The sequence below is a fragment of the Mytilus trossulus genome, chromosome 4, assembly GCF_036588685.1.
Source record: "Mytilus trossulus isolate FHL-02 chromosome 4, PNRI_Mtr1.1.1.hap1, whole genome shotgun sequence".
NCBI classification, from domain to species: Eukaryota; Metazoa; Mollusca; class Bivalvia; order Mytilida; family Mytilidae; genus Mytilus; species Mytilus trossulus.
This window is the reverse complement of record NC_086376.1, coordinates 60,773,342-60,788,746: the sequence shown is the minus strand read 5'-3', so window position 1 is coordinate 60,788,746 and position 15,405 is coordinate 60,773,342. Positions and strand designations below refer to the sequence as shown.

The following is a 15,405-nucleotide window of genomic DNA, read 5'->3' as shown; positions in this document are numbered from 1 at the left end:
CAGAGACCCATTGAATGAATGAAATAGAAGACACGTGTCAAAACTATGACAATAAAATTCTTAAAATCAATTTACACAGAATATCACGAACCGGCCAACACTTTTGGGAATTTTTAATTTAGTAATTCAAATACATGTAAACTTAACGATAGTATTGTGGAAAATAAAAACAATTAGGAAATGTGGTTTAATCATGATGCGAAAACAATCCATAATTTAAAGACCAAGGATTTGATTTATTGCAGTTACAAAACGGTCTGTAACGATGAACAAGTTCTTTTCCGAACGCCGGAAGTATACTATAGAAGGACCCAGTATGACAAAAGGAGAACCAATCTATTTACTAAAAAGTAATGCATGCCTTCTGTCTCGTGAATATCTATGATCAAAACAAAACATTGCCTATCAGGTGACAACCCACAAAAAGGTACTGATATATGATTATTAATTATAACCATATAACTGATATTGTGTGGATGATGAAAATGCCACAATAAATAAAACGTAAAGCGACTCCAACAATGATATATTCAAACACAATTGTTCAATACAATTAGTTATTCTGATTTTTGTTTGCCACTTTGATAAGGGAAAAGTTTACAAATGACGTAATCGTTCTATTGTTATTTATAATAAAAAATAAAACAATGTCTAACATGCATGTAGCATGAGCATTTATTTTGAATTTGTAAAGTAAACAAGCCTAAAAGACATCAATCTTATGATAGATGATTGTATATGTCAAATCTGGTATACCTTGCAATTGCAATGATATAACTATTGATGTTATCAAACTTATAGCAACAAATTTTCTAAGGGAAACGTCGAATATCATTAATCATTTTAAGGAAGTAAACTTACCTCACATGCAATAAGACTATTTTATATCGAATAATATATAAATGGCTTGGATGTATGTAATTGTTATGCAAAGCGTGTGTCTAAAGGCCAATGTATTATCTGTAGAAAGGACATCCACAGATTCAATTGATTGGAATTCTTTTATTGATAGAAACGTTGATTGCCTGCTAGATAAAACGGTACATTTTTCAAACGAACAAATATAATGTTTGAAACTCTCAGCAGATGTCTTTAACGGGATACAAAAAAAAATCAGATTGGCAGCAATTCTGATACTCTGATATATTATTTTATTGCGTTGCTTTGCAAAGTTGTTTTTATATAGACAAGATATTAATGTGCAACAATGTTGATTATTTTTCAAAAGAAGATAATCATGGGCGGCTTAACGCATAGAATAATTAAATATCACAGAAATCAGTAATACGAGTAGGTGATGCTGCTTTGTGAAGTGAAAACAGATAGGTTGAAACTGTGAATGAAATGATATTTTTACAAATAGAATTAAAAAGATTTTTCACTAGAATGAAATTGTTAACCAATAAGTAGATTATCAAATGTTTTGTGTTAGAGAAATCCTAACGACGGTGAATACAGACAATTAGTATCTCATAAACATTGTCATGTTCAATTTTCAAGTTACTAAATATTGGCTTTAAAATTTTGATAAAATTCATGAACACTAAATTTTATATCATAATGACATTTAACAACCAAAATGTATTTAATTCATAACAATTTGTGGTAAACATTGACTTTGGTGAGAAATGAAGTGCTGCAATCTTTTTTACCTATTTATGTCTGTTTGTATTTGTAGTGATAAAGATTATAACACAATGTTGACTGCTCTACTCCTATATTTTGACATGTTTACCGATTTTACTGTTTTTTTTGTTCATACATCGTTGTCAATATGATAGAATCTGATACAACTGTCGTACAAGTGAGATATTTTGCTGGCTATGAAGCTATGTTAGTTCCACCATTCTCTACATAAAGCAAGAATGTGTCCCCAAGCACACGAATGCCCCACTTACACAATCATTTTCTACGTTCAATGGACCGTTATAAAATTGGGGTAAAAACTCTAATTTGGCATTTAAATTAGAAGGATCATATCATAGGGATTATGTGTACTAAGTTTCAAGTTGATTGGACTTCGACTTCATCAAAAACTACATTGACAAAAACTTAAACCTGAAGCGGGACGAACGGACGGACGAACAGTCGGACAAAGGAACAGAAAACATATAGTAGACACATTGAAAATCATGCAACAGAATTTAGACTGTTAAAGTAATATTGTCGCATGTACATATGGATTATACAACTGGTTCCTATTTGTAATTTTAAATTTGTAACGAGCCAACGTGTGATATTTGTTCACCATAAAACTACATTGTATGTTGCGTCATTCCAACGCATGAACACAATGACAATAACTATGTTATCCAATATTTATGAAAAAAATCCTTATCACATTGTTTTTAAAACCTTATGAAAATGCATCGCCTTGGAAAACATAAATTTCTCCATTTATCCACGCATTCTAATTCAAAATATCGCAAAGTTGTTCCATCAAGAATTCCTAATATGCATTACCATTGGCAGATATATGTTTCCAACATCTGTTTTCGTCCCCGAGGGTTTCACCAGTCCAGTAGTCAGCACTTCAGTGCTGACTAGTATATCAATTATATGTCATTTTAATAAATCTCCTACTGACTAAACTTTATATTTTTCGAAAAACTAAGCCTTTTCTTATTCTAGCAATAGATTACTCTAACCGTATTCGGTACAACGTTTTGGAATTTCGGGTCCTTAATGCTTTTCAATTTTGTACTAGTTTGGCTTTACAACTATTTTGATCTGAGCGTCACTAATGAGTCTTATGTAGACGAAACTCGCGTATGGCGTATTAAATTATATCCTGGAACCTTTGATAACTATTTGCAATATTTGGAAAAGGTAACCCATTTATCTTATAATAGTGAAACGAACTTAACATTCAAATGGCCCATATATTATTTTTTCACACATTGTATTTCATACTATGTGACAAGACATGGTGAGATATTGATTAAGAGTGAATGACATTTAAAAAAAAGAGTAAGCTTTCTACAGGGATCAATCTGGTTACAATCAAAACTCTATATATTTTTATTTCTCAACAAAGCTTTTCTTTTAAATTCGTATACAATGGTTGTGTTTTGTTGTTTCGTTTAATTAGAGAAAATATAAATGATATGATTGCAGACGGATGACACAAACATTATAATTCAACAAAATATTAAAAATGTAATTCACAACTTTTAATTTAACATGTTTTTCAGTTTTGCATAGTAACCAAGCCAAAAGCACGCACATCATAATAATACAGGATTATATACGTCATATCTGTAGTAGTTTGCATTGCTGTTATAACCCATGATGTTATCAAACATATAACATCCAGTTTTCTTACAGTGTCACGTCGAATTGATTTATATTTCTCGCATATAAATAGAATATTTCATATCAAAGTGATATAGAAATGGCTTGGATGTATGTATTTGTTATGCAAAGCGTGTGTCTCTAATCGTGTATTATCTGTTTGGAGGATATCAACAGATTTATATATGATTGAAAAAAAATTAATTGATAAACAACGTTATTTTCCCCACTAGCATCAATGCGTCATTTTTCACACAAACACAAATGATACTTCCGACCCTGGGCACATGCCATAAGTTTAACAGGATACAATTACTTCAGATAAACAAAATCTCTGATCCTTTGGGAATTTTATTTGTCCAGTGTAGCATTGCATGGATTATTGATATTGAAAATATGCTAACGTGCGAATGTCTTAATAACGTTTCAGAGGACAACTATGGAAGGCACAGCGCATCAGGTAATTACATTTTAAGGAAATCAGTTATATACATTAATAATAATGTCTCGCTAGAGGTAAACTGTTATTGAAACTGTGAATGGAATGAATATTTTCATATAGAGAATAGGGAAAAAATATATTTAGTTTCACTAGGATGAAAACGTGAAACTCGTACTTATACACAGAAAAGCTAATTTGAGTAAATATGATTCTGTACTTGATAACATCCAAAAAATCACAAATTTTATATGTTTTGAAAAAAAATATATGTAAAGTATTTTATACAAATGTTTTGTTTTATTTTTTAGGATCCTATTATAATCAAACACAGTATTTGAAGAACCAGATATGAACAACGGAACTTGCTCAAATACAACAAGTGACAAATTAGTTACAGAAGATATAGTGTTGATTATATTTCTTTCTTGTTTTCCTTGTATAACTATTGCGGGAAATATTCTAGTTATATTCACTGTACTAAAACGTCATAAATTTAGACAAAAAGCGAATGTCTTCGTCGTATCATTGGCCGTTACAGACATAGCTGTTGCGATATTTGTGATGTCATTTTCCATTCTACAACAGTTCGGAAATATGTCATGGCTTACCTTAAAATCTGTGTGCTGGTTATCGTTTAGTTTAGATGTCATGTTTACAAGTACATCTATATTTCACCTTATGTGTATGACCGTTGACAGATACATAGCTATTTGTTTACCATTTAGATACCATAATTTAATGTGCAATCGTTCTGTGATAACTTTGCTCATTATATGCTGGCTGCTTCCAGTTGTTATTTCATTTGGTTTGATTTTTGGAGAGGTGCATAATATTGGAATACAAGAAACAAAACAATGTTCAAACACATGTTCATTTATAGTCAATATTTATTATGCAGTTATATGTGGTGTTGCAGTGTTTTATATTCCATCTGCTTTCATGTTAGTTTGCAATCTGAAAATTTTACGCAAAGTTCGGGCAAATCGAAGGAATTTGTGCAAACTAAGTAAGTGTATTTTACAACAAAACGAAATATTGATGAAAAGAGAAGTTAAAGTTGCTCGAACCATTGCAGTTATGTTAAGTTGCTTCTTTCTTTGTTGGCTACCATTTTTCGTGTTGACCATAGTAGACACGTTGATGAATTATAAAGCAGGAAAAACTACCGTATTAGTGATCACGTGGCTTGGATATATGAATTCAACTATAAATCCGTACTTATATTATTTTTTAAACAAACCACCATGTAAAAATTCATGCCATATAAAACTATGCTGCTTGGGATTATTTTGTAGGAAAAAGCGAAATGTTTACGTATTGCAACATTTGAATATACAATCATTAAGACATGGGTTTTAATTTTTGAAACCTTTATTTTTATGGAAATTAACTGTAATTCTAAGAAGGTAAGTTAATGAAACATGAACAATAGTTTTGTCTTTTAAAAGACTATTCTTATTTTCATTCAGTCATTTCTTTTACATATACAATTATGAAATACTTTGATTTAATTCATTGTGACCGTGTTCATTTTTTGATAAGCTGAAAAAATAAACGAGACTGAGTTGACGTTCTTAACTCACAAACTAATAAACGAATTTCTTATAATACCACTATAGTCAAACAATCACACGGTGTAGTTTCTGCTAAATCAATAAAAAGTAAGATGAACATTCGTAAAAGTTTACAAGCATCAAAGTGGTACCAAACACCTTGACTTAAATTCATTTGGCTCGTTTAGTTTCCATTAAATTTGATAAATATTCACTTTGACCCGTTGACAAAAATAGAACCACACACGTTATTGGGTGCCACTTGTTGAGCAGTATCTACTTATCCTTCCGGAGCACATGAGATCACCCTTAGTTTTTGGTGGGGTTTGTGTTGTTTATTCTTTACTTTTCTATGGTGTGTGATGTGAACTATTGTTTGTTTGTTTTTGTTTTTCATTTTTAACCATGGCGTTGTCAGTTTGTTTTAGATTGATGAGTTTGACTGTCCTTGGTATCTTTCGTCCCTCTTTTATCGTAAAAAAAATATTTGCTATAAAGGGTTTGACAAACACTAATTTTGATCATTGAGACGCTCTATGTTTCCTCAACAATAGAACGTGATTAAAACGTTAAACTGATTGTATAGAGTTATCTCCCTGTAGTGTTGTATACCATCTTAAGCAAAAGGCACTTTTTCGTTCATATATGGAAATTAAACTCAAGAAAATCTGAAGTTAAAAAAAATGTGTACAAAAATTCTCCATTGAAATTATATAGAATGGAACTCGGGTGCTCTGAAAACATTAGTATTTCCTGCAAAAGTGCAACTGAAGTAAAATTTTAAATGTATTTAAATGAAAAATATTTACGAATTTAAACATCTTTTTCGTAACTGAATCTATTCTTGTGTGGAGTTATCGGGCAGCTTAAGAATTTTGTATAGTATCGCATCCAATGATTTAAAGGACATGTCTGCATGAGGCACTCTTTACTTAAAGTTTGTCGAATGAAAAACTTGTACTAGATTTGTGCTTCGCAATTACATGATTAATAACACACATTGTCCACTTATAAATATACAAATTATGACGGCAAAGGGATCTTACTACACTAGTGAAAATTGTCTGTAGATTTCGGTTATATATTCTGTTTAGTTTGATAGCTACCCAAGTATATGTACATCCCAGCGTTTATTGTGTGTTGTTTGAATGTTTGATCTGAGCGTCACTGATGAGTCTTATGTAGACGAAACGCGCGTCTGGCGTATCAAATTATAATCCTGGTACCTTTGATAACTATTTACACCACTGGGTCGATGCCACTGCTGGTGGACGTTTCGTCCCCGAGGGTATCACCAGCCCAGTAGTCAGCACTTCGATGTTGACATGAATATCAATTATATGGTCGTTTTTATAAATTTTCTGTTTACAAAACTTTGAATTTTTCGAAAAACTAAGGATTTTCTTACGACCAGGAGTAGATTACCTTAGCCGTATTTGGCACAACTTTTTGGAATTTTTGGGTCCTCATTGCCTATCAACTTTGTATTTGTTTGGCTTTTTAAATGTTTTTATCTGAGCGTCACTGATGAGTCTTATGTAGACGAAACGCGATTCTGGCGTATCAAATTATAATCCTGGTACCTTTGATAACTATTGAATGTAAATGAATCTACACAAGCACTTCGAATGCACCAAATTCTTCATATTTGTGAAGTTAAAATTTCTTTGGTTGTGAATTAAAATAGGACAATTATTACGACTTTTTTGTATCATAACTGTCCCCAGCACTAGTTAGATTACAAGTTTTACAGATGGGGATAATATCAAGATCATACACAATATAGTGGCCATGGGCAACTAAATTAAAAAAAAAACCAGCACAGAATATGATCACGATTGTTTCGACACTTATATGGCAAACATCTGAAGCAATGCAAAACATTGAGACAAGCATGGATATGTATATTGAAGTAGTTGAATATAAAACTCTTACGAGTGAAGTTGTCAAGTGTTGAAAATATTTCATCCATATACTTAAAATTTAATTTCGTTAACCGGGAGAGAAAAAAAATCGTTAACCGGGAGAGAAAACAGACGGTAAATGGGTATGTTCTCTTATTCGACCCAAGTTTGAAACAGTATGCTGCATCAAGCAAGGCATCACCGACCAATAAAATATTGACTAGACTCTCCCCCAAAACAATAGTACACTGTAAAATAAAGCAATACACGAAAAACAGACAAGCAGACAGCAACCAACCAACGAATAATAGGCTCTCTATGTGACTTTGAAAAATTGAAAGTAAGCAGGGTAAAAGGGTTAATTCAGAAAAAATTAAGAACAACTTCAGAACAAAACATAGGCATGTTTTTCTCCTGAAAAGATACAAATGTACTTTTCTACATTGGTTAGAGGTATAGAGGGAGGGTTGAAATCTCACAAACATGTTTAACCCCGCCGCATTTTTGCGCCTGTCCCAAGTCAGGAGCCTCTGGCCTTTGTTAGTCTTGTATTCTTTTAATTTTAGTTTCTTGTGTACAATTTGGAAATTAGTATGGCGTTCATAATCGCTAAACTAGTATATATTTGTTAAGGGGCCAGCTGAAGGACGCCTCCGGGTGCGGGAATTTCTCGCTACATTGAAGACCTGTTGGTGACCTTCCGCTGTTGTTTTTGCTTTCATTTGGTCGGGTTGTTGTCTCTTTGACACATTCCCCATTTCCATTCTCAATTTTATAAATTAACTATTCTAAATACTAGCATGCGAATATTTGTATCATTGTTTAATGAGATAGCAGTTGTTTGCCAATATCAAATGTCCCTTATTTTTGTTCAACTTTATGATATAATATTCTGTATTAATTAATTTACAAAAGCTTTAGTACATTTAATTGAGAATTAAAAATGAAATGGGTCAAAGAGATAACAACCCGACAAAGGAGTCGAATTGCCAACAACACAGCGAGACAATCCCGCACCCAGAGTCTGACTTGGGAAAAGCACAACAATGTGGCGGGGCTAATCATGTTTTATAAAATCTCAACCCTTTCCTATACGTCTATCCAATGTAGAATAAACATACACCAATACGCAAAGTAAATCCAAGTCCGATGTAAGAATAGGTAACAAAAGAAAATCAGCTAAATTACAATGATATACCTACTAGCAGTTACTGACATGCCATTGCCAGACCCCAATTAAACAGATTAAGGAGTATGTTTTCATCATATGACAATGAAGCACAATCCCTCCTTATATACGTTTTTACAAAATCTGGCCAATCAATATGCATTTTGTATAGTCTTGGAAGATACAGTTATTAGTAGAAAGCTGAGAAAAAGAGTAAGACATCGACACACGATTACAATATTATATTATAGGATTTGTTTTTCAGCTGATCGGTTGGAGGCTATCTTTTAATTTGAATATTGATAGTCGGTTTGAAAAGTGTGAGTTGAGAATTATGCCTTTATTATATTATAATCACAGCTTCTGATTTTTAACCACTACCAAAGTTACTAAACATACATAGTTTTAGGATGAACGAAGTTGTTTAATTTTTTTTTATAAACATTGTATTTTATAGTTCATTTTTGTTTCTCAAAAAATTCGGATATTCTCTTGAGATGAAAAATTATATTAAAAAGTTATAAAAGGTACCAGGATTAAGGCTTTGCTTATATGCCTTTTTGTGTTGTTTTTCTTTATCACATACTTGTTTTTTTATATTGAGTAAGGTAACAATATTATATTATCACAGTGTTGGCTGCTGTAACCCAACTTTTTCGGTTTTTACCTATTGTGTAAGTCTGTTTTGTTCACACATCGTTGTAAATATAATTGAATTTAATGCGACTGTCATACAAGGGAGAGGTTTCGCTAGCTATGAAACAAGGTTAAATTTATAAATGTCTACATAAGCCTGTACAAAGTCAAGAATAGGTTATCCATTCGTTTGATGTGTCTCAGCTTTGATTTTGTCATTTACTTAATAGGGACTCTCATTTTTCATTTTCCACGAAGTTCCGTATTATAGTGATTTTACTATTCTATATAAAAACGAGAAACGAAAACAACTGAATATCAGGTTCTTACGACAGGCTTAAACAAATGAAGAGTTGTCTCATTGGCAATCATACTTATCTTTCTTTTTATATTTACAAGTTGTGATAATCACAATTTCTCAGCCTACCTGAAACAATAGTGTAACATAACAATAGTGTTACATCACAGCAAAAAAATACACACTATAAGAGAAGACTGAATTAAGTTAAAAAACTTGTGTCTTATCTATCTGTTATCTACAATAACATATGTTTAATCTAAACACTTTAAGACATCTATGGCTTAATTCAATCAAAAGACATATTAACAAAAATAAATGAACGTACACTGAATAAATTATTTGGTCTAAAGTATGATACAATGTAAATACAAAATTAATAAAACACATGGCTAAAGTATAAAACAATTTCAGAAAAAACAACCAATTTAATTACCTTGGACAAAATGCAGCCAAATAAAAATCATGAACATAGCTAAATGAATTTGTTTTTGTTGTAAGGTATGCATTAACCTATAATGTTTTACTTTTATATATTGTTATTTGGATGGAGAGTTATCGCATAGGCACTCACACCATATCTTCCTATATCTATTGAGTACAGAAATATTTTTTACAAAACAAATAATTTTGATGTTCGTAGTACGAGAAGAAAAGTGAAAATTTATGAAAGGTGGTGAATATTATAAAATGGTGAGACGAAATGTAACACTAAAAACTTTAAATAACAAAAATGCATTTCAAATTATGTCAAAATGTATACAAATAAAACGTTTCCCCTTCGTGTTTGTACCAATTAACACGTCCTTTTATTTTGTAGATATACAGTTTTGATAGTGTAGCACTTAGAAATTTCGTAAAATGTTTTTATGAAATTTCTTAGTGCTACAATATCAAGTTCAGTTCAAGTTCAAATTCTTTATTATAAACTCTTAGACACATATAGTGTTATAGCAACAGTAATTCAGTACATATATTCAAATTGAAATAGCAGCTATTATATACATATACGTATTATTAAATTAATTATGAGCAATTCGGTTTTTTACAATATTTTTTTCTTGATATTTCTACATTCCTAAAAATATAGCTATATTCTTTAACTACTTTATATTACATAATAAGAAGAGTCAGTACATTTTATATATAGATGGATAGAGAGTATATTATGTTGGGAAATGCAAAGTTCTAAGAGATGTTACTTAAACATGGATACATACAAAGAAGTAGTGGTATTCGTATCGTATCAAAACTGTAATACATGTACTACAAAAATCACCTTGTCATCTTTTCTGAGACGTAGCGATCTCTCAACTTGGTTAGGAAATAACAGTCCTACTAATAAAAATATATGCTCTGACGGTACAGAGGTTGAGGAGTGATAAAAATTAGCCTTGGAAAATGCTCTTGTTCATGTATCCTACCTGTACATCTGTTTGGAGGAATTTTAAATGGCAGTTACACGCAAACATTCAAGCCGTAATTTTATTCTTTAATAATTTTGATTGATTAATAGTAATTTCTCAATAAAAACATGTTTTGTTTATAAACTTAAGAAAGCAACAACATTCTAACAAGAAACCGATAAGTCGAGTATCAATTAGCTAATGGATACTCGGTACTACGGAGCGATACTCGAGAACTTGTTGACATTCCTATTAAAAACATCGGTCTTAAAAAGAGGGCATAGACCTTAAGAAAGAAATCAATGTGGTTCAAATATCATTGCACATAATGAACCTACACCACCAACATAAAATACTTTCAGGAATACAAAGCTAAGAGAAAAAACAAATGAAGTTTTTGAAGACCATATATTATTTGTTTTCTCAGCAAATCTACACATCTGGTGTTTACATATTTAAAAGGAGATAATGTTTAGAACTCAACCTGTCGTCGATGAGTTTATCTGAAGATACCTGTCTATAAATGAGCTGATCTATGCTTAGTGAACCGATAGAATCCAGTTACTGGAAATAATTAGAAGTCTAGATAGTAATAGTTTTGTTCTTACAAAAACCTGAAGTTTGAAAACGGTTATTGACTGATTTTAGATTATGATTTTCATGTTAATGATTATTCTTACTATAGCTTCAATAGCAGAAAGGCGAAAAAATGTTGAGACTCAACTAAATAACGAGCAAAAATTCAAACAATTATATACAAAACGCAGTCTTAAAAACTGAAGACTAAGCAACACGAATCCGATTAAATACCAAGGATGTTCACAGGTTCTCAGTAACGGTCATAAGATCCTACTTTACACCTGGCACCGTCGCTTTGCTCATGATTCGAAAATTCACATCTAGAAAAAAGAAATTGTGGTTACGACAGTTGGAAAATATAAGTCGTCATCTATGAGACAGATATGCAACAACATTGAATTGGAAAATCGTCATTTAATTAATTCTTTAAACAATACTATACGATATAACAATAATGTTATTTGATCTTTTTCTGTTGATATATATTGCATGTTTATAGTAGAGTTTTTGTCACCAGGTATTATTTAAAGTACTGGCTAAAGAACGATATTCGTACACTGTGAATACTATAATGTTTTACACCTGAACAAATACCTTTTTTACTGTTGGTAAATCATATATGTACGTATACCGATAGATAGACAGATAGGCCTATGCAATTCAAATTACATGTACGCTATGAAAGAAAACATATAATTATTGTGCAGTGCTATTAAACAAAACCGTGAGGATCCAGGGTGCCAAAATATCATTGAAATTGAATGAACTAAATGTCTTATTTAAAAACGCAAGTTTCTTGTTTAAACATTACTGTATTGAGAAATTTTTTTTTAAAGAATTATTATTGTATGATTACGTTACACCAGTCGAGCTAGCCTTGGTACTATCTGATAAAAGGGTAATATATATTTGCATTTTTCTGAATGAAATAGTACTCTAGCTTCATTTCATGAATAGATTATTTCCGAGAAATGATGCATTTTGGCTTTTACTTTTTCTTATTAAAATATTTGACAGGATTTATTTTGTTTTTGTTCCCTACGCGGAGATAATAATCGTATCGCACGGAACGGAATAGATGTGATTAAAGAATCCTACAATGTGTTTCTGTGAAATTTACATTGTCTTTTTTAGGCAAAAAGTTAGTTTGTTAGTTTTCGATTAACATTGCAGTTAAATTCCCATCATAACTCCTTTAATTTTGTATTTTCCAGTAAAAATTTATGGGGTTCTTAAATAGTTCGCAGCGTAGGCAGTGAAATAATGGTTGGTTTCAATCAGTTTAACTGTATTATTTCCCACTACAAAAATTGAGAATTGTTTCTTAATGCCTTTAATTGTTATTCAGCTATGAGATCTTATACTGTGTCGTCACTTCTTGAAAGTTTATTTTTGATATTAAATTTCTAGATTCCAAACCTTTACAAAATCCCTTTCTTTTTAAAACGGCATCAAGACTAAAAGATATTCGAGTGAAATATTTATTTAACGAATTAAAATTGTACATTATTTGCCAAATTCTAATGCATTTGTCTTTGCACAATGCAATTATATACAATTCTTATAATTAAAGATAGCATTATACAAAGGTCCCAAATAAAACGTATTTAAGTTGAATGATGGAGAAATCTCCAATTAAAAGGCATAACATGAGCGACACGACGGGTTCAATAAGTGGAGCCGGATTTGTGTACTAATCCGGATCTCATGACAACACCCCAATTTTTGGTAGGGTATGTGTTAGTCAGTCTTTAGTTTTTCTATGTTTTGTTTCTAATGTTTGTCCGTTTGTCTTCTGTTTTAGCCATTGCCTTGTCAGTTTATTTTTGACATATGAGAATGAATATTCCTTTGGTAGCTTTTGTGGATTTGTATAACACTTATAATGTATGTTATTATTCAACTGTCAAGGTTTCAATAAAACTGCTGTTATTCAATAATCATTATATAACTGTAGCATAAGCCAAACAAATGTTCGCCATGGGCATCAACTTTGTTATACAACCGTTTTTTAAATGAGGTATGAACTTTAAAAACTGAAGCAAATCATAATCTGATATACATCGATTCACTATTTACACAATTCTGATTATATTTTGATCATTTTGCAATGTGTCAGTACAATAGTGTAAATATTCATTCAATTTAATCAAATGATTACCAAAATGAAAAACAAATGTTTTACCATTACTACACCCCGATTTGTATTGTGTTTTATTATCGCAATTGGCAATCTATTCATTATAGAGTTCAATAATTGATTCCGTCAAGGATTTGTATAGTTAGACTATACAAATCCTAGATTCCATACAACAATAGAGGTATTTAAAAAAAGGCAGATGGTTGCAACAAATAGAACGGTTTCCTCAAATTTCCCACTCGTTACCATAAATCAATTAACTGACTACACTTTTGTGTTAAAAGCTTTGGAATATCTAAATACGATTTTCCCCCTACTTCTAATATTCATAATTTTGTCATCTTTTGCATTTTTATTTGCTCTTTTACTGCAACCTATCAACGGAGTTGTTCTTGTAATGACAAACACTTCTTGCGTTATTAATGAAACTTTTAAAATCGCATGAACTCAGTTAAATGTCGAAATGGATAAATAGAACAAATCGGTTTAAAGATAGCATGGACTGAGTTCAACACACAACTACACGTAAATTTCTAATGTCAATTTTAAACATAAACATTTAATTTTCTAATGATTAAGGTTCATTATAACATAATTATAATTTGTGTTACCAAAAATCGGTCAGATAAATCAAAATTTGGTTTTTATAATATATACTGATTGTTTAACATGTACATTGAAATGGCAAGTAAAATCCGTTTTCAAAAAAAATAATTTCCTATTTGAATACTGATATTGGACCATGTGACTTAAAGTCTGCCAGACTGAGTTTATTAATCGTTAATTATTCTCCAGAGATCTAACAGTTTGAGTTCTTATTAACATGTATAATAGGAATTGAAAGGATAGTGTGTACGACAAATTAATATCAATTCAATCATTATAAAATTTAACATTAGTTTAGCTGGTAAAACAATTTGTTTATCATTTGTATTTATCCCAGTGGTAAAACCGTGTATATTTCATTTCCCTAGTATCATTTTGATTTTTAAATGTTTGCTTAAAGCTCATATTCGATTTATACAAATCTAGCATGCAAACAAATTAAGAAATTGATCAGTTTGACTAGTTGTGAAACGTCGTACATAACTGAACAGGCTATGACTTTGTTCCTCAAATATTTCAAAATGACATGCTGCTTTGAGAGTCAATATGTTCTTTTTATTTAATTCACAATCGATAGTATGGTATCCTATTATGACATCGCTAAATGAATGATAGATAAACTTTGGTGTTTTACATGTTGAAAAAACAACAACATACATATTACCAGTGCTGATGCAGGAGGAGAGAGAATAAAGTGTAATGATACATGTTCACTCGTTGCCAGAAAAAGTCAGTCACATTCCGTGTGAATGATATATCCTTCCTTCGGACATGTAGTTATTTGGTATTCGGGTAGCTTATTTTTGCCCTTTTTTGGCCCCTTATTCCTAATTAAGGTAGTACTCCACAGTAAAGTGTGTAGTTTCGCATTTTGGCCCCTGTAGATTTTTCAAATATGAGAGCTAGTGTACAATAAAATTGATTTTTGTATAGCTGATGATTAATAAAATTAACGGTACCAATTTTCTTGCACCAGATGCGCATTTCGACAATAAATGTCTCTTCAGTGATTATCGTGGCCAAATTATTTGAAAATCCAAAGCTTAGATAAAAGATGAAGAGCTATAATCCAAAAGGTCAAAAAAGTATAGCCAAATCCGTGAAAGGAACCAGAGCTTTGCATGAGGGAGATACATTCCTTCATTTATAATAATTTTTGATATTTTGTAACAGCAAATTTTAATAACACAAAAAAATCCGTATTTTCATATAGCCTTCATATTACGTTTATAGGAACATCAAGATTGAGTTATTTTTGTATTATGCGCTGTTTTCTGTATAGTCCAGTCGAAATGTGAATTAATTGCTCAGAGTGTGGTAAAAGCATCAAACTTTGCAGAGTGTTAGTTGAGGTCATAACAAACATTTATAGCTATGGA

At 31.2% G+C, this 15,405-nt stretch overlaps 1 protein-coding gene across 1 annotated transcript; it reads left to right on the top strand.

Annotated features, from left to right (window-relative positions):
• Positions 1 to 3,280: 3,280 nt before the first annotated feature.
• LOC134714051 (5-hydroxytryptamine receptor 4-like) lies at positions 3,281 to 5,520 on the top strand. Its single transcript, XM_063575297.1, has 2 exons — positions 3,281 to 3,754; positions 4,045 to 5,520. Exon 2 carries the CDS (start codon positions 4,085 to 4,087, stop codon positions 5,093 to 5,095), a length of 1,011 nt encoding a protein of 336 aa, XP_063431367.1. The 5' UTR covers positions 3,281 to 3,754; positions 4,045 to 4,084; the 3' UTR covers positions 5,096 to 5,520.
• The last annotated feature ends 9,885 nt before the right edge of the window (positions 5,521 to 15,405 follow it).